The sequence below is a fragment of the Lissotriton vulgaris genome, chromosome 4_1, assembly GCF_964263255.1.
Source record: "Lissotriton vulgaris chromosome 4_1, aLisVul1.2, whole genome shotgun sequence".
NCBI classification, from domain to species: Eukaryota; Metazoa; Chordata; class Amphibia; order Caudata; family Salamandridae; genus Lissotriton; species Lissotriton vulgaris.
Genome location: NC_141691.1, coordinates 1523056767 through 1523077253, shown reverse-complemented (window position 1 = coordinate 1523077253; position 20487 = coordinate 1523056767). Strand labels below are relative to the sequence as shown.

General features: G+C 41.1%; 1 protein-coding gene across 5 annotated transcripts in view; it reads right to left on the bottom strand.

Moving 5' to 3' along the window:
* LYN (LYN proto-oncogene, Src family tyrosine kinase) overlaps positions 1–20487 on the bottom strand; it is a 332543-nt gene that overhangs the window by 173815 nt on the left and 138241 nt on the right. For 3 of the 5 annotated variants that reach the window (XM_086965758.1, XM_086965759.1, XM_086965760.1), the window contains exon 2: positions 7357–7490. In XM_086965758.1, the coding sequence (XP_086821884.1) occupies positions 7357–7485 (129 nt within the window). In that variant the 5' untranslated portion in view covers positions 7486–7490. The remainder of the gene's footprint in view (positions 1–7356; positions 7491–20487) is intronic. The other 2 variants (XM_086965761.1, XM_086965762.1) reach the window with 1 other exon arrangement.

Genomic DNA, 20487 nt, shown 5'->3' with positions numbered 1-20487 from the left:
AAGTATTGCGGCAAGTCCGAGGGATGGAGAGAAGCTGGGCCAAAGCCTTGGGCGGCAATCAAGAAAGCTGGATTGCAGGTGTTTTTTAAAGGGATTTTAAGTCTGGCTATGAGATTGAAGTGAGTAGCACTATGCCCGACCCTCTCAAAGATCTGAAACTTTGAAACAAGACACGAGGATTGCTTTGGGATCAAAAGCCCAATATGTAAGGCAGGTCTGCTTAAAAAGGATGCGTGTCTCAGTGAACAGTCAATGTAGAGATCGTCGTATACTGCTGATATTCTTAGGCTTCCTAGCACCCATGAGTGACGGAATGGAGAATGGTCCGGAGCAGAAAGACAGCGCCTTTGGGAAGCCCCTTAAGTAAAGTATATCTATGGTCAATAAGCAACATTAGAGATCCGACAACAGTCCTGAATACAGGCACATGGGAGAAAATGTTTTACACCCCAGAGCTAAAAGTGCTAGAAGTGGGCAGACATTGACGTGTGCTTGCATTGCTAGCTTGAAATGTAACAGAAACCTCCATGACCTGGCACAGTCACTAGGCAGAGAGGTGGTGCCAATTTTGGGAAAAAGTAGAAAAGCAGGCGTGGGTTGTAAATCTGTTTGTACTGGAAGAAGCCTCATTAAACGTGCATTCCTCATCCAGAGTCAATCACCCAAAAAATTGGGTGTTGACAGTGGAGTGATGAATGGTTCGATCAAACATTCCCACCAGATTCCCCAGCGCACCACCCAATTTACTAGTATTTTTGTGCTAAGACCGAGAATCTGTTCGTACTGTAACATAAGGCATGCACATTACAAAGTATTTTCAGCCTTTAGCAAGTTTCATAAAAAATGCAATTTCTACCTCCTCTAACAAAGAGACTGCAAATAATTATAAAAGCAGTTTGTCAAAATCCAGTGTATGTTTTTGAAATCTTTCGGCAAACTAAGTAAAACTCTATGCAGCGCTGCATTCTCACATGTATATTCGTTTAAAAAAAATACCAAGGCGTCCACTATCTCACTTTATATTATTTCATTTAAATTACTCTACACTCCATTTCTATTGCGATGGAATACACATTCTCATTTTACCTTTAAAAATGCTGAATTTAAGTACATTGTGTATGAAAGCAACATTCGAATGAGTTCTTGTACAGAAACTTATGATACCAGTCAATCCAATACTGCATTACAAATATTTTCTGCATAGCTTACTGCTTCTTAGCAAAACTCCAGAGGATAAAAGTGGGCCTTCCCTTGTGGTAGGTTTAGGAGTTCCTCGTACATAGTCAGCCCATTTCCCTCCCTTGCCTGTCATCAGCGGGGCACCCAGGCAGCACACTGATTTCCTGGAAGCCATGAGTCAGGTCAGTGGGGAATTGAGGTATCTTGTGCTCAGGTGAGCTACTCTTGGGGTCATTGAGGTATCTTGTGGTCAGGTGAGCTACTCTTGGGGTCATTGAGGTATCTTGTGGTCAGGTGAGCTACTCTTGGGGTCATTGAGGTATCTTGTGCTCAGGTGAGCTACTCTTGGGGTCATTGAGAGCTCTTGTGCTCAGGTGACCTGCTCTAGGGGTCATTTAGGGAGCTTGTGCTCAGATGAGTTACTCTTCGGTCCATTGAGGTATCTTGTATTCAGGTGAGCTACTCTTGGGGTCATTGAGGTATATTGTAGTCCGGTGAGCTACTCTTGGGGTCATTGAGAGCTCCTGAGCACAGGTGAGCTGCTCTAGGGCCATTGAGGGCTCTTGTGCTCAGGTGAGCTGCTCCCGGAGTCATTGAGGGATTTTGTGCTCAGGTGAGCTACTCTTGGGTCATTGCGGTATCTTGTGCTCAGGTGAACTACTCTTGGGGTCATTGAGGGCTCTTGTGCTCAGGTGAGCTACTCTTGGGGTCATTGAGGTATCTTGTGGTCAGGTGAGTTACTCGGGTCATTGAGGTATCTTGTGGTTAGGTGAGCTACTCTTTGGGGTCATTGAGGTATCCTGTGGCCAGGTGAGCTACTCTTGGGGTGATTAAGGGCTCTTGTGCTCAGGTGAGCTGCTCTAGGGGTCATTGAGGGATCTTGTGCTCAGGCGAGCTACTCTTGGGGTCATTGAGGACTCTTTTGCTCAGGTCAGCTACTCTTGGGGTCATTGAGGGCTCTAGTGCTCAGATGTGCTGCTCTAAGGGTCATTGGGGGATCTTGTGCTCAGGTGAGGTATTCTTGAGGTCATTGAAGTATCTTGTGCTCAGGTGAGCTACTCTTGGGGTCATTGAGGGCTCTTGTGCTCAGGTGAGCTACTCTTGGGGGCCATTGAGGTATCTTGTGGTCAGGTGAGCTACTCTTGGGGTCATTGAGGGATCTTGTGCTCAGGCGCGCAGTATACCACCTAGGGAAACACATTTTGGGTGAGAATACCCAAATGCTCCTGCATTGTAAATGCCACTGTATAAAAGACTAACTTGTTCATTGTACATCACTTAATAGCTCAGTTTTTCTGCATCTAAGCCCCATAAACAGTTGTCACTGTTACCCAATTTAGAATGAAAGGCAGAAATATAATTATTATTATTCATTATTATTATTATTATTATGGGCTTTTATAAAAATAAAAATAAAATAACCACAGTGGACTCAGAGCTTTGGGAAGACAGACTCACGACCAACAGGTCAGGCACATAGCTCAGCTGTGAGCGCTTAACTCATTGAGCCATCTTGTGGATTTTAAAAGTTTCATCTGCTGAAATTTTTTAACCATCTCCTTTAACTAATCTGCTTAACGTGAACCGTAAATAGAAGGAATCAGTGCATGCTTTACTAAGATGAAGTAATGAAAGGTGTACAAAAAAGGAACTCTCCAATAGCACAATATATGTCTCGACGGCAGTGGACACCAGAAACTCTTCCTCTGTGAGATGCAGACCATGTGTGTATGCAAGATGTCCACGCTCCACTAAAACCGAATCACCATCACCTGCGCCCTGACCTCCCACCAAAACCTACCCTTTCACCATTCCGTGATGACAATAATATAGAAATTACCTGTACACCCCGCGGTGTAGCTACACAGCGTGTTTGGATGTAACTTCCCAAAATAAATACATTCTTGGTTTTGTTTGGGTCTCGGAGTCGGGTAGGCTATGCGTGTGTCAGTTTTTCCCGGCGTGATCTTTGTTGTAAACGAGAGAGAGACAGATAACCATCTGGTGGCTACATTCCAGAATGTGAAACCAGATAATCTAGATATCGGCTTCCCTGCTTGTCCAAACTGTGTGATCCCAGGCACATATTTTATTTCACAGAGCCCTCCTTTTTCTTTATTATCTCATAGGAGAGTACTTTTAAATACTTGCATTCAGGATGTACGCTGTACATCTACAATGAGAATCATAAGAATAGGATTTACATGTCTACTGACTTGCCTCTTAGCTCACTAATAGCATTGTCATGGGGCAAGCCATTAATGTTTCTAAAATCGATCACATTTTTTACATTTCTGGCTATGCAGGGATATATGATGTATTAAGATGTAACACTTCTGCATGTTAAACAAATACACTTTAAAAAAATTCTGAAGAGACTTTTAATTACATTTGATGCATGATGTACATGCCAAAAGGTTTCAATGTGTGGCTCTTGCACGGCCTCTTAGAACTGAGCCAAAGTCTTGGCATGCCCTTTTAATTTGCTGGCATGCCCACCTCTATTTGCAACTGGGGCTGAGTACGTAGGACTGTCAGACACTTAGTAAAATGATCTGTAAAAGGTGAGGACTGGAAAGAATTAGCCCTTCCCATATGCACCGATTTGGCAACTCTACCGTCAAGGTTTCTAGTAACACAGATGAAGAAGAGCATATGTAGTGAAAAGACATTTAAAATAAGTGATCCTTCAGTCATGTGTTCCCAGGGAGAACTACCAGTCCCAGGTGGGTCAAGCAGGGGTGTGGCTTCGAGAGGAGTGTTTAAGGTGCGACTGCTATGCTTGTCAGTTTTTCACATCGCTCTTATTTCACTAACTGCTTTTAACTTGTTCATTTTTTGGAGCAGAATATGAAATATATATATAATGAATGCTTTACCAAACCGGTACTAAATCTCCACCCACACATAAGTACTCTTTGAATTATGCAAATTTAGAACTTTTTTAACTTCACAAACACTGCAGTAATAGTCTTGGAAAGCTGCACCAGCCCCAGATTTCCATACTCTCAGTCAAACACCCCAAATATAATGAGATAAATGCTTGCAAACACTCTAAATAGCGGCAATCCCTCTGGGAAGCATTCCAACCCATCGTGTTTCGCCCACTGTGCCATTGTAGATAGAGGCCCACCTAATGCAAATCAGTAGTGACCCTGCTCCTCACATGAACCATCCATTCCAAACCGTAGTCATCTGAACACTCCACCATGAGGCCCATACATTTTTTAATTGAGAATTTTGACAGTCACACCTTCCGAATCTCACTGCCTACGCTACTACGCCTCTGTGTGCACCTTCAAATATAGCTGTAGCTAAAAGCACTCAGAATGTACTTAGGAAATATGTAACCCACAGTTTTCATCAAATAATTCCTAAGGCATTCTACGTGTTTAGTAGCACTACCCTTGGGGTGTATTAAACATATTTAAATACAATCTAATTTCTTACAGGATCTCAATATATATATATATATGTAGGAGACCGGTTATTTTTCATCAAATACATACTACATTCTGCTTAGTAAACCTTAATATGGAAGTGATTCATACAGGTAAGGGTACCGGACAAGCCCACATCACAGAGACCACCGTGCTCCAGTGCTTACTTTTCAATTGACCCAGGACAGCAGCCCCATAATGCATTAGACTGATTGTTACTAATTAGCCCAAAGCAACAAATTACAAAGGGTTTTCCAGGTACCAAACCCTTGTATCTCCTGCGACATAGTGGTCCAGTGTCTTTATATAGGTTTGTGCTCCTACTTTATTGGTCGTGTGTAGGCACTCATTCACGCCTTTTCAGTTTATGGCCAGTGGCAGAGGTGTATACAATGGTTTTTTGCCTTCAAAAGAGGCAGAAATGTACGTGACTATTTAGTAAGGGCATATAAAGATCCAGTACCCACCACAATACACAATATATGGGGTTTGCCACCGATAGTAGGACACTATGCCTGTGGAAATTGTATTGCATGTGAAACTACTGTGTCTATGAAAATGTGTAATGTAAATGGAAAAGAAATCATTCTACGGGAACATTCTAACTGTCTGACTAGAAATGTAATTTACTGTGTGCAGTGTCCTTGTGACTTATCCTACATCGGTAAAACGACACAAGCAGTAAAAAAACGTATTCTGCAGCACCAATCTCGTATTCGGTGCAATGTACAGACTGCACCTTTAGTTGAGCACTATCAAACATTAACACACACACCTACCCAAATGAAATGGTTTGTGATAGAATTTGTAAAAACCTCAAGAAGATGCAGGAATATAGATCGTTTGCTCACACAGAGGGAGAATAAATGGATCTGGTCATGCGGTACGGTAGAAAAAGGATTAAATTCATTTATTGAGTGGCATACTCTGGCCACCTTACATTAATTATCAAGGGACAGATTATATTGACATTCTTGGTTGGACTTAAGGATCAGACACTATTGACCACATTGTCGATGGTCCCAGACACATGAATACTCCATTGGTTTGATAATCATAAGGGATTACATAGTTGAATGTACTAGTGATGCTTGTATACATTGCTCTTAATATGATTTCTTCGAGCATAATTGCAGACTTGTATTACTACTTAGCATCTATAAGATGGCCGCCACGTTAGACACCATACTGACGTCATCTGAGAAGTGAGCGTTCGCTTTTTAAAACATGGCGAGATCGCGACTCGGATTACTCGGTCTTTGAATAGCTGAGCCGGCGGGGCGTTTTTCAAGACGCTTCCGAGAATCCACTTAAGTAAGTGAGAACTGACACGTAACTTCTGCTATTAACACGGTTTTATGGCATAACAGAGATTTTTTGGTGGTATAGGCTTACTGACCTTTACGTTTGTGTTTAGGTGATCGACAGTCGACACTTCTCATCGAGTGAGTTATTTTGCATTGACACTTCGGGTGTGCTGTTAGAATGATGAACTAGTCTATATACGATCACTTGGCACATTTATAAATTGAAACATTTTGTTTCATTCATGTCTATGCAGGTTTTGGTCGATTTTAAACTGCCAATGTAAGTATTCTGGATATTGTAAATACACTTGGCGGTTGTCCTGAAACATTAACATGTCAGGGTGACTTTGATTTATCTTACATTTCGTTACAGACCATATCTGAAAATCAGTATAGAAACAAGGATTACCTTCTCCTGATAGATCGAACTTTTTCAAAAACACAGGTGAATCCACCAAATACACTCGTAGCTCGGGTGACACGTTTTTAATCGTTTTATTATAGGTTAATATACCTATTTATATTTTCACGTGGTGTGATTTGTCTTCATTCACTGGGGAGTCCGGTTTATAAGGTTTATTTGTTGTTCAGCTGTGTGAAGCAACTTTTTTAAAATTGACGTGCAGGTACATTATTAAAGCACAAGCTTATATATTTTTCCATTAGATATATATGTGCAACTACATCGTCCTGATGATGGTCCTAAGGATCTTTTGACCAAGGGAGGACCGAAACGTCGACATAATATCGCCACTTTGCTTATTGTGTTGTAATTTGGATACATAAAAAACTGTTATATCATTTGTGACTGTGTCACATACTATGGTATTTGAGAAATCCATTCTATTGGCAAATGGTGATGTTGCAAGACTGTAACTAAATGTAATCCTTTCAGTTTTGTTGTTGCCAGAAAGAAAAAGTATAATAATATAAAAAGAAATCACAAGAATAAAATTTGTGTTTTGATACAGTTGATTGTTTTAATTGGTTAACTGTTTTTCCTGCTTTACTAAATACTGATCACGACTGTGACATTATCAAAAAAGAATTAAATTGAATAATTCCTTTAGGGGCATCAGAATTTTTGTCATTGAAATTACCCAGTCCCTGGGGGATAATTGGGTGGCTCTATTTTTCCTAGATACAATGGTTTGTATTCAAACATGGGGGTTAGAACATAAGGTAGATCTCGAGTACCATTTTTAAAGTGTTTTTGTGATTAATATGTGAAATAAAAATTAATAAAAACAATGGCAAGCTAAAAACACACAATTGTGCTGTTCTCTACATTGTAAACATATCTGACAACTCCAAAGTATCCGAGTGGCAGCATTCTATAGCACTGCACAGTAACGGCTTTTTTGCATGCATGCATGCATGTATGTAAGGAGTCATGCCTTAATCTGGCTGCAGGGTCACTATCTACTTACTGGCCTTTTTGATGTATTGGCCGTTGGATCTCTGACATAAATAGTTCGCTCAGGTTTACGTACTGGTTCAGTCTTCTTCGGCCCGTCTTCTTGCCGGTTATCTTTCCTTATTGAATGTATACATCCCATATTTTCTGCAACGAGAAGATCAATTGAAAGGTAGAGCATTAGACACATTACTGGCAGAACTCAAGTCTTTACATTAAGGCCCTCATTACAAATCGCAATATATGCATTACCTCCATTGCAATTTGTTTTTTGTCGGTTAACATCGCCCTCCCGCAGTGTTCCCCCAATAAATGATGGCAGGTCAAATCTACCGAAATGTAGTGGGTAAAAATGACTCTACAATTAGCAAGGCCTGCATATTTTGGCTAAAATATCAAAACCTACTGTTGTTCCCCATTTTCGGGGACAAATTCCTAAATGTGGGTTATAGATAGTACCAGATACATTTTGCGTCAAATTTTGTCAGTTCCGATAAATAAACACTAGGGCACTCGTAATAAAATCCACAGTCGCTAAGTGTCTCTCTGGAGATGGAACAACATGAATTTCAAAATGGGTCAGCAGTGTGCATGGATGCAATTCTGGTTCATTGAATGTGTGGTCGGTCTGACTTGGAATACATTGCCTGACTAATGAGAGTAAAGAGTTTCCTATTAGTGAAGGAACACAAATATTAATGATGACCAATCTGGGATTAATCCTTTGTACAGTACAACTATACAATATGCATAGCTAAGCACTGTATACACAACGCCTTCATGACCGAATTCCAAAAAAGGGAGACTAAAAAAAAGAACAGTTTTTGATGACTGTTGACATTTTTGAAGACATTGCTGGTCAACTAATACTTGCTTAAGTCCTTGATGTAATGGGGTATCCACAGCTAGGATGCCTGTAAAAGTTCAAGTTATCTACACTTTAAATAGACATTGCAGCACAGTGAAAGTCCTGGGGAAAGTGATCCAACAGGACTGTGAGCAGAAGAGTAGTCCGTAGTCTAGGAGCTAGGTGGAAAATCCCCCAACCTTACCTTTACAAAAGATCATCAGATGAAGAAACATTTATTCAAAGATCAGATAGGCTATGGCTTCATTATTGCACAGGTAACAACTGATATGCGACTCCCCCCTCAAATGCTAATCCTGATTTAGGTTTTATGTTGTGCTTTCCCATTTGCTGAGGCACAATTTATCCCAAGAATAGCAGTGGTAGCAAATGGTGTTCAGTTCATCTGTTTCAAGAGGCATGGATGAAGCTGTGGAGTGTTATTTTTTATTAGCGCCAACAGAAGTTGACAAACAGGTATGGTAAATTCTCTTCTTTTGGTTGACTGTTCATGCTGAGTAGCAGAAAAATAGCAAAAGTACAAGCATTCTTTAAGTTACTTTCAATAGAAAACAAAATTGCGGAAGCATAATTTGAAGAGGAAGCATGATACAAAATACTTGCAAGTTTCTGCATGAAATATCAAATTCCAAAATAAATATATGCATAGATTGCCCCGGCAATACTGGTTTTGTGTTGATCGTTTTTAATAATTTGGCCAAGATTTATTTGACAGCAAGAAGTGAGGAACAATATGGCTTCTGGTCAGTTAAATGTTATTCTCCATTTGGAATGGGAAAAATAAAATCTATCACAGGCTAGTAGGGCAGCCATAGTTTTCTTTTGTACACTCACTGGAATCTAGTTCGTATGGGGCCTTGTGATCAGTCTATGTGCCCCAGTAGTCACTCGTTCACATAGACTGATTGTCGTCAGCTTCAAAGCACTCGCCAGACACACCGAGGTACACAGAGAGGCTACAAAATAGCAAAATCCCTAATGTAGAGTAGATCAGACAGGAGTTTACCCTAGCCTAGGATCATCTGACAGGAGAAATTCAGTCAGGACGAGTGCCTTATTTCCTTTTAAAACTCATCTTTAGTAATTAAGTGCGATTGAGGCTCCATACAGCCATGGATTTGGGACAGCGACCCTAGAGAAGGCCCAGCTGTGACACCTGTTTTTTTCACTACCTAAACAGCCAGCAACAGAAACCGAAACATTATGCGCCACAAGTCTGATTACAAAAACATGGCAACTCATAAGTAACCCTTAAAAAACCCAGTTGCGACACAGCTAAGACCAATGCAATAGCTATATAAAACATCACTGCGTATTGTAAAATACACCCATTTTTATAGATCACATTAGTGGCATTCTGGCAGTGAGACTCGGTGTAGGAGTTTTCATTTGTTATAGTAGCAAGTAAAGAAAAACTAGATATGTTAGGACTGACATACCACACCACTGACAGGACAGAAGAGGAAGCAATCAGTATTGATTAAATAAAGGTACGTTTTTAAACAGTTTTCATGGGTAAGTCATACAACCAAGAACCAATTTGATCGGGGGAGTAATGGCACAGGCTCCCATTGATTTTCCTGCCACTACAAATTGGCCTTGAGAAACAAAAGTAGATCCTGGTAGTCAGATCGAAGGTGAAATCTGGGCTTCTGGGGGAATCAAAACGTTTTACTAACATAACATGGAGCAGTGCCAAGAAGGCATTTAGAAATAAGGCATAGAGATGTGAAGGCCACTTATTTGGCCCCAGGTAGCAAGTGAAGCTCTCACAATCTTTGTGAAATACAGTCCATTTTCTGACCTGAAGACAAGATCAGGGCTACGATCTGGATCCCTTGAAGGAAAGACGCTTGAAATGGCAGTAACTCCGCTGAGAGGGCAGTCAAGTAGTCCACTTCAACATTAACTCAACAATCGCAACTTGATAGTCTCTATTGATAAAAGGAACGGAAAATTCCAGCCTGCAGTCACAATTCTATTTGTGCTCTGACAGGTGTGCAGAACCTGCCCAGATTGCTCCTCACTGGAAATAAGTTTGTTATTACCATAAGAATTAAGTGAAGGCCTTTTTCCCTGAACACTCCAGGCATAAGTGACGAAGATTTTAAAGGAAAGTAGGAGAAAAGACTCCATGTTAATGGAAAGAAAGGATTAATATACTGAAAGAGAAAGAAGGACTATAGTACTAACAGTCTAAACTGGCCATGCAAACGTGTGGGCATGATGTCAAGTTCTCAGATGTACAAAGAAAATGAGAAAGGAAATAGAATAGTAAATTGGCCCAATTTACTGCAGGCCCCCAGTGCTGCATAATAAATATAACTGTCAACATAAATCTTCATCTCAAAGCCTTGCTGTTGGAGCTTTGTCAGAGATGGGAGACTTCAACTATTAGATTTATGGGAATAAACCAGAGCAAAGTGACTGGAAGAAAGACAGGCCTGCAAAGATTTAAGGTTCTCTGGAACGTCACTTCACTATGCAGACAGGTCTAGGTGATAACTGGAGAATAAAATAAAGAGATAAACAATATATCCTACTGCAACAGGTTATATTCAATCATGTTTATTCTTGTGTAGCATTATTTAGACTTCAGTGTGAATTACTCTTTGTATCGAGTAAGTCACTCCCTGGGGTTTCTAAGCACTACATATGGAAAGTGCAAAATTCTATTGGTACATGAGGGTAATTGGATGATTGTATCTCTAGGATCGACCCCACACATACCGCCATTTCTCATACCCCGGGAGAAAGTTAGGACTGCAACATGAATTGTCTGAAGGTGACACTGGGCCCAACAGCCGCTTGCGTACTTTGAAAGAGGTGAGGAATATATATCTGCCTTGAAAAGATCAAAAAAGCAAATAAAGGATATGAGGTAAACAATTTGTGGAGGTTTGGGAGTTCTCACCCTCAGTAAAAACTTTGGTTTAAAACTGAACAAATGATTTAGTAAATGTAAAACCAAACCCTCCCCAGAGGTGTTGGCGATTCACCCGCTCTACGAAAACATTGGAAAATTGAGACAGGACCGGATTTTTAACCACATTTGCCCTACAAATTGGCTAAAGGGTCTTGCCCCCATACAACACTGTTTGTAGCCAGCTAAATTTGTGCTTTACAAATACAAGCACACATCTAGCACATAAAGAGTTGCCTGCTGAACATGTAATTAATAAATCTTATTTGCCAATGTTACGTAGACAATCGTTTTAGCACCCGGTATCTTTCAAATAGATCCCAGGCATCTCCTATCATTGAGAATCTACTTGAAAAAGACAGGTAAATTCAAATGTTTTCGATTTTTCATAACCACAGACCATAGAAAGAAGAGTGTACAGAATCAGACTGTAAACGTCTAACACCAACATTGGGTTCAAAAACAGCGGAAGAAATATTGTCTCAGCAAACCTTTTCAATATTGTTGATGAAATGCCTCCAAAGGAATCATGAAAACCCCATTAAGTGACTGAATGCACTAAGGAGATATTTTAGTCAGACAAGATTGATAGGGTTAGTTCCCACCTAGGATACATTTTTAGGGTAGGCGATTTGACCCTGGTTGTTCTGCGAGGACCTCTTTAGGAACAGTTTTAAATTGCTAAATTGTTATTGTCACTAAAACCTGCTGTTTTGCAAATTATATATTCTGTGCATACTTGTAATTTAATGCCTAGTGTTAAGCTGTGTGAGCATTAAAAGTACTTTTCCTTTTATTTTAAATTAAAAGCACAGACTGGACAATGATTTCATTAGTGTTAGAACGTGTGATACTGATTTCTGAGCTCTGATAACTTATCAAGTGGATGTTTTTGACAAAATGCAGTTATTTGTCAAAAACATCCAGCTAGCAATTTCTGAAAATAAAGCCATTTCACCATTAAATACACGTTTTTTGTTTTGGCTAGATAATCCCAAATCCCATAAAGTGAAGCTTTACATATTCAAGAACAACTGCACTTTTGTTCTGAAATGCTGGATTTACAAGTAAAGTCAACTGATGTGTGATTTCCAAACAAAAGCATGTCATTTTAATCACACACTCTCATTCATTATGGTTTTTTCAAACGGATTAATCCGTTCAAGTTCACTAATCATCATCAAATACCAGGCACGTCCATCATATAGCAGGGATTTCCACCATTGCTATACCAGTGATAGACATGAGACTCTTAAGAATGGCCACAATAAACAAAAGACCGAGTGGATTTTGCTAGCGCCACCATAACACAATATTAACCCCTTCCGTGCGGCCGCGATTTTCCCCGTGTGCGGCCGCCGGCAGAACACGGGCGGGCCATGACGAACCCCAGCCGTCATCAGCACACGAGCACTGTAGTGCATGACGGCTGGGGTTCGTCACCAGCATGGAAGGGGTTATATTACGAACAGCCGAAATACCGTCAAGAATGCCCACTATGGACCATATGTACGAACACATTTTCCCATAGTCACAGAATGGGTAAAACCCTTTGATACATCTGGCCTTATATGTGAAGGCAAGTTCACTAACATCCATAAATTTATCAAAAAGGCCTATCATATGTCAAGGATGGGCCACCATTATGCTAAAGACAGCCGAATATCAGAAAATAAGTCCACTATATCCTAAGGAGAAGCCAGTTTTGTATGATAATATTGTTTCGGAAGTCCATCAGAATGTCATCAAGAATGGCTGAACCAAGACTGAGAGCACAAACCCAGGAAGAAATGAAAGAGGAATGGGAGATTGGAAGTCCTCTGAATTAAGAGTCCGGGCTACTACATGACACCCGACTATCTACCAGAAATTACACCACAGTGGAGGAGATTGCTCTCAAAATCTATTGCAATGGCAAAACTAGGCTTATTCAATAGCAGAAACATCAAAAGTACTAGCTTATGCTTCATGGCTGTAAGACATGTTCAATATGGCCACATATGAGAGATTTATATAGAAGTTGAATGATCAGATGCTGAAAGTTGAGGAAATACTGGGTGGATGTCTAGTTACATCTTAAACTTGAAGCCAGCTATGCATTTGTAGCATGATGAGGAGTGTAAGCGAAGAAGAGGGGTGGGATGTCATTGAATGAGGGGAAGGAACAACATACTAGGCGAAATATCTGTCTTTTCTCTAATAGGTCGGTGGGATGTATAGCATTATTTAGGTTTTTTTTGTTTTCAGATTTTATGTTGCATTATGATGTTATTCACCTTTATGTATACTTTTGATGGTGCACATTAATGGCCTTTCTATTTCTAAAATCTATGAAGAGTTGTTTTAAAAACTGGCAACGGCTATGCCAGGGACAGACTATAATGCCAAGCCATGCTAAGTTTGGGGCAGCATTTAACCAACCACACACACACGCACCTGCCCAACCATACATATTACGCCCCAATCACAAAAGCAGACATACACACCAATTTGTTTCTCAGTCCCTTTTTTCCTCTTTCCCTCTCATTCTTTCATGTCCTCTTTTTACTCTGCACTGAGGCCCAGCAGGAAGCGGCCAGGACTCAGGGCGTATACTAATTTTACCCCAAGCCTCACCCTCCTCTGTGTATCAGCCTAGCCGGAAGGTATTTTGGATGTCTTTGGCTTAGTAATGAGGGCGAAGTTTTTTGTATGCGTGCTGCTTGTAGGAGGGGGTGGGGCTAACCCCCAGATGACCTCAGTGTACATGCAGAGTGCGCGTCCTAATGTCTATTCGTTTATGATGGCATAAAATAACCACAGGTAGAATGGACGAAAACATTGTGTGTTTATTGTGTTCATTACTATTTAAACTGAGAACACAATTGGAAATAAACTATCCAAAACAAAGACATCCATAAAGCTGCAATAAATGTAAAGTATGCATTGATTTATGAATAGAACTACTTTCATGCTCTTGCCTCCCTCTACTGAAATCGAATGGGCCATGGAAAATTAACTGTTAGAGATGCTATATGCTAACTCTATTCAGACATTACCATTTGCATTACAAACCTCCTACCCACATGGATGACTCTTTCTCAAAGAAGAGAAACACATCATACCACACTGACCACACCGTACAATCCTTGCACTGGTCGTCCCTCATTGTCACAGGGCCAAGAGCTTATCCCAGGGGCCAGGCTGTAGCCACAGGGGTTCGCCTATATTTGGGAACAGGCTGTGGACACCATTAGTGATAGCTGCAAGCAAGGTCCCAGACTTAAAGCGCACAAGCCTGTGAACTACAGGCCACAGACTGCAGCATGCAGTGGCCATATTATTTTGTGGCTCCCACTGTAAAGGGAGCCCCACCGATGAAGCCTTGCTCAGTAGTCTGCATTCTGGCCACACAGTAGAGCTGCGCTGGAGTGAGCGGCGGTGACTAGGTCTAGAAGACCGGGAACTGCTGCTTTGGATATTCAGGACTATTGGCTCCTGCGAGGACGGGTGTGAAAGCACCTTTTATACAACTCAAATAGGTTTCCCGCAGTTACCACTGTTTGAAGTGGGCACAGACTTGTGATACAAAGTTTCAACCTGAAGCACACTTCTTGACCTGGGAAAAGGAAACCAACCAGTGAAGCTCACTCCTTTTTAGCTGTTTACCTTGCTATGTAGGAGAAACTTATCAGCCACATTCAGTTACGAACCCTATATCCCATGTACTGTGCCTTGAGTAAAGGATTATAAAACCTGTAAGCGATATTGGGATATGAATGCTGTGTCCAGAACCTTATGTCTGGAATGGTTGTTAAGCACTAAGAACAATGCAGAAGTGCTAACTTGAGAATTTTTTTCACCGTGTGAGAAGTGGCAAGGACCTTGAAGGTGGCAGGGCTATGAAGGGGGAAGGGCCTTGATGGAGGCAAGGATTAGTGCTGAGCACAGCCCGAGAAACTTCTATATTCACAGCCAGCGTCGGATAGGTAACGGGGGCATTAGGGCAATGCCCGAGGGGCCGGGGTCAGAGTTCCAGTTGAGGGCTGCTTTTGAGCAGCCTGGGGGCCGATTTGGGCGGTGTCTCTGTTGTTAGACCCCCACTGGGCCGCTGGAGGTATAGTCGGAGTGGCCTTTCTCGATGGAGTTGGGCACTCATTATCTCCCGTATAGCAGCAACAGGTAGAGGTGTCACCCCTTTTCTCTCGCTGGGCCTCCCATTAATGTAGGCATACTGAGCGGGGCAGGGGGCCTGAGCAAAAGTGGCCTCCTCACTTGTTTTCTGGTGTGTTTCACTAGTGTACACTGATGTGTATATTTTTTTTTTACCCCTCTCCCCTCCCCCTTTATGTAAAATTACGCTGAAAGCAGTAATCTGAGTGACACACAACAAGGGCCATCTATTAGATCATGTATACAGCAAGCTCGATGCTCTGAACACTGAAACGCCTCTACCACTACTCTGGACTGATCACTATTTAATACCTTTTACTTGCGTAACTGGGATTTAAATGTAATTGTTACTTTTTTCGTTAAGAGATGACATTAGTCTTCCTGTTTCTGTGAAACCAACGAACCCACGGAAGTTGCTAAACCCATTGCCCAGATTATACAATTTGCAGATGACACAATTGTACTCAACCAACTCTGCTAAATCTTCTACAAAGCAACTGTTCAGCGCATTGGTGAAATAATGTGGTTTAGAATGTTTAGGAACACATTATCACACCACAGGCATGCTTCGCTTCTATCCATGGAAAAACCTACAACTCTTTAATGTAATTAGTATCTCAGGTGCCATATATTGAAAGTTGTCTGAATATTTATACCCTGGTCTAGGCATGATAGTTCCTCTCTTACCTGCATGCTGCACAAGTGTTATTCTGCAGTCACACTACCTTGCGATCTCAGACACAATCACTGACCTCATTGAAATCCTGATCCTCATCAAAACCTGGCTGAACGATACCACAAACAGCATGCTTCCACTACCACTGCCCCCCTCACTTGATTCTGAGAAGCAACGAGGAAGGCAAAAAAAGGTGGAGGTCTAGCAATTATACATACAGAAATTGTCTGACCTATAGACTACTCCCAAACACCCGCTTTCAATTCTTGAAGTGTTTATCAAGGGAATTCATGCCATAAGCCATTTCTAACCTCCGGTTGAATGTGATCTATCACTCTTCCTGTCAAAGCAACACCTTCATTGAAAAAGGCATAGAATTCTTCACAGCACAATTAATTAGCTCTAACATTATCTTTCTCGGGCACTTCAAATTTCAATGGGGTTGTGGAGCAAATAAGCAGCAGGACCACTTTGCAACTTTTCTAGATGACAATGACCCCCACCAGCACTGTCCAAACCCCCCACACTGCAAAGGCGCCACTCTCGACCTGACCAGTGCACATCACATCTCCTTTTAACCAGTGACCCCATCCTGGTTGATTGGTTGGGTCACCTACAGATTCCATTCATAGTATCTTTGTCAAACATGAAAACCCTTGGTCAGCCAAAGAAAGAAAAAACTCTGGTTCAGCAATACCAGTAACAGTGATACAGAAACCATGGCCAACCTAGCACTATCAAATCTCACCTCGAATATTACCTCAACTTGACATCAACGAGGCACAGACAATTTCGACTCCTGGTCGGATTCCCTGATTGAGGAATTTAGACCCATCAAGATCAAATAGAGTAGATCCCAAACCCATTACCACTGGTACTCCAAAGACTTCTACAAAGGAAAAATATCAGAAACTTGGACAGACTGGTGGCATGCACCCTGGCCATTAAAACTAACAAGCTTTGTGCTGCGAGACAAAAGTACAAAAGCCCATCTTTATGGCCAAGGCATCGCATATTAGATCCCTCCTCGATACGGCTAAAAATAGAACAAAATACAACTATTTGAGGTAATTAATAAAGTCAACAACCCTCCATCGAACCTCCGATTTTAAGCATCAGAGATCCTTTGCAATAACTTTGCAGTGTTCTTTGACAAAAAGATAAAAATAAAAGATATAAACATTTCCCTTGCTTACCAAGTTGATAACATCTTTGAAGAGATGCTGCCCTGCAAGGCACTACAACCATGGTCCCCTTTCTACCCAATCTCTGAGGCCGATTTACTACATACTCTATTAAAGGTAGACCTGTCTAACCACCTTTCCAATGCTATTCTGGGCTCCATCAGCAAATCCCTAGCCAAACTACTTCTCCCCATTTAGACAATCCTATTTAACTCATCGTTGGATCAGGGCTTGTTCCCAGACTGTCTAAAAAGAGGAGAAGTTTCTGCTCTCCTAAAAAAAAATATCTTTGGACCCCGATGATTTCCATAACTTCTGACCTATTTCCACCCTGCCTCTCCTAGGTAAGGTGAATATAAATTCTGTTGCTTCTCAACTGTCATCCCACATCCAGTACAACAACCTCTTTGACTCCCTTCAATCCGATTATATCAAGACCACAGTACAGGAAATACTCCAAATTGTGCAGTAAACAAAGATAGGGATCAAAGCATTAATGCCTGCACCAGTCCTAACGCCCCAGGAAGTGATATACAGCAAAAGGAAGGTGCACGGGAGCTTGAGACACAATCCCTTATGTCCCAAAATAGAGAAAAGGAGTCAATTCCCCTTATCTCCTAAAATTAATACACACAGAATAGCTCAGCACCCTTCAAAAGGTACAAATACATGTTTTTTCAAATGATAATCTCATTTAACCAAGTCCACATTTACAAATGGTTTACACTACACAGTTGTTTCCCAAATGAAGTCGATCAAAACGGTTGAAGTTTAAAATGTATTCTTTATTCAAGTTCTTGTAAATGGAATAGCCAGCGCGTTCCGTCCGCTATCGGACTTCTTCAGGGCTTAAAAATTATTTTTTTAGTAATCCGGATTCATCGAATTCTTCTTAATGAATTGAACCCAGTAAATTTGGAATTTGCCTATATATTCCAAAGGCTGTATAATATCAGCATTAATACACAGGGGCCAGGAAAAGTGTATCCTTGTTTCGTGCCGCAGAGATGTAAAAAAATTATCATTTGAAAAAAACATATTTGAACCTTTTGAAGAGTGCGGAGCTATTCTGTGTGTATTAATACTCCAAATTGTGGACGACACCCTCCACATCTTGTACACCTGCAATTACTGCTTATTTGTGCCCCTCGATCTCTCTGTGGTGTTTGACACAGTTGCTAGACACCCTTAAGCACTGAGCAGGTATTGATTGTGTTGTCCTTAGATGGTCACCTCTTACCTAACTAACTGCTCCCAAATTGTAAAAATTGGGAATTACGTCTCAAATCTAGTCAGCCTTTAACAAGGGGTCCCACAATGCGCAATTCTCTCCCAACCCTTTTCAACCACTAACTCAAACCCCTCTGCACAATCTTCAGGAGTTCAGGAGTCCTTTTCCACCTGTATGCCAGTGGCACCCAAATCTACTTGCAGGTCTCATGCAAGTAGATTGCACTACTGCATCCACTTATCCAACCCCTTGATTAGAATTCAAACTTGAATGGATACCAACCACCTCAAACTAAACCAAGCAAAACAGCTTTCTCTGGAGACATGAGAAGAAATTCAAACTTGACAATCCAAGCCTGTGTGGATATCCTCCAGAAATGGATGGCCACCTGTTCATTATACAGAATGCCAAATCTCTGGGATTCACCCTCAACAGATGTCTTAAGCTCAAAAACCATATCTCCTCCATGGTGAAGTGTGCCTATTTCCAGTTAAGGCTTCTTTTGGGAATCCGGATCCACGTCCCAGCACGCAGCCTTAAGTCTGTTGTCCAGGCACTGGTGCACTCCAAACTGTACTACGGATGTGCACTCTTTCTGGCATTCCTAAAATTCACGTTGGTCATCTCAGATCAGTCCGACATGCAACAGCCCACTTTGTGATGTGACAAGATATTCGACCACATCTCCGCAGTCAACTTTCGTTTCAGTGGCTTTTTATAGAATAGAGAGCTCAATTTAAAACTGCCTGCATCACTCAAAGCTCTACATTCCTCTATACCACCGTACCTCTCAGAAAAACTGAACATTTCAGGCGCCCACAGACTCTCAAACCACTTAACTGCTCCCCCTCGAGGCACTCACCTTCATGCATTAGCGATATAGGAGCAAACCTTCTTCAGAAGCACCCTCCGATTATGGAACTATCTCACTCAGAGCGCTCACTTGACCAAATGTCAGGTCACCTAAAAAAAAAAAGGACCTCAAAGCTCCTCTCATAGCACAACATCTGGCCTAACCCACTACAACCCCATTCACGGTCCCGTCACGTGAGACCAGCCTCAACCGGCACAAACGATTGTGGTCCAGCTCATGGTATTGCACCACATGGTTGTCACTGCTATGTTTTACAGTGAATGCATTCGGAACACTTTGCCTCACAGGAAGACTAACCTGGTGTTCTCTTCACCTTTATGTTGCATGTATATTTTCTATTTGTTATTAATTCAGTCTGCTTTTAGGAAAGTGCTCTGATGCCTACGGGCCATGTCTGTGCTATACACAATCACAATAAATAAATAAAATTGCTTTGTAGTAGCAAATTAAGGGTTTTTGACCTAAAGAATGTGAAAGTGTTGCAATTATTCATACTATTTTAGTCTAAATGCCTCTGGGCTCCAATTACTGCCTGCATAGGGACAAAGCGCACCTGCATGTTTGGAGACAAATGCTTGCTATTGAAAAATGCAACTTTTTCAAAAATATCTGAAATATGTAATAGTCTAACGTACTTTGTCTTATAGATCTACTAAAGTCTTAAGAAAACTAAGGACCAAATTCATTGGAATGGGATATCCTGTGATCTTTATTTTGATATTCACATCACATCTTTTTGATTTTGGAGTTTATTTTTTATATTAAGGTTATTATTTCAAAACAACCAATTTGAATTGACATATTAAAATTACACAGAAAACATAACTATTAATTAAAGGAACACAGGTTCAGTCGATACATTTCTGCACTTATACAATCACTTGCATGACATTGGATTGCCTTGATCACCCCATATATATTGAAATGTGCTATTGTTATTACAGAGATGTCCATTATGATTTTCATTAGCTCACATTAATTTGTCTTCTTCAATTTGCAATGCGTTATGATTTCCTTCCTGCTTCCCTTTCCTGATCGGCACACTTTTCTCAGGAGTCGCACTTACTCAGCATCTTCCACTGATGCTACTGCTGCCTGGCCAATCTAATGCAAACCTTTATAAAGGTTCATGATGATGAGGTGATGAGTGCTCTCAAATACTTTAGAATCGTACTACAGGGTGCAATAGCTAAATGTAAAGTTAGGAGCATAGAATTAACATTTTATATTTTTCTG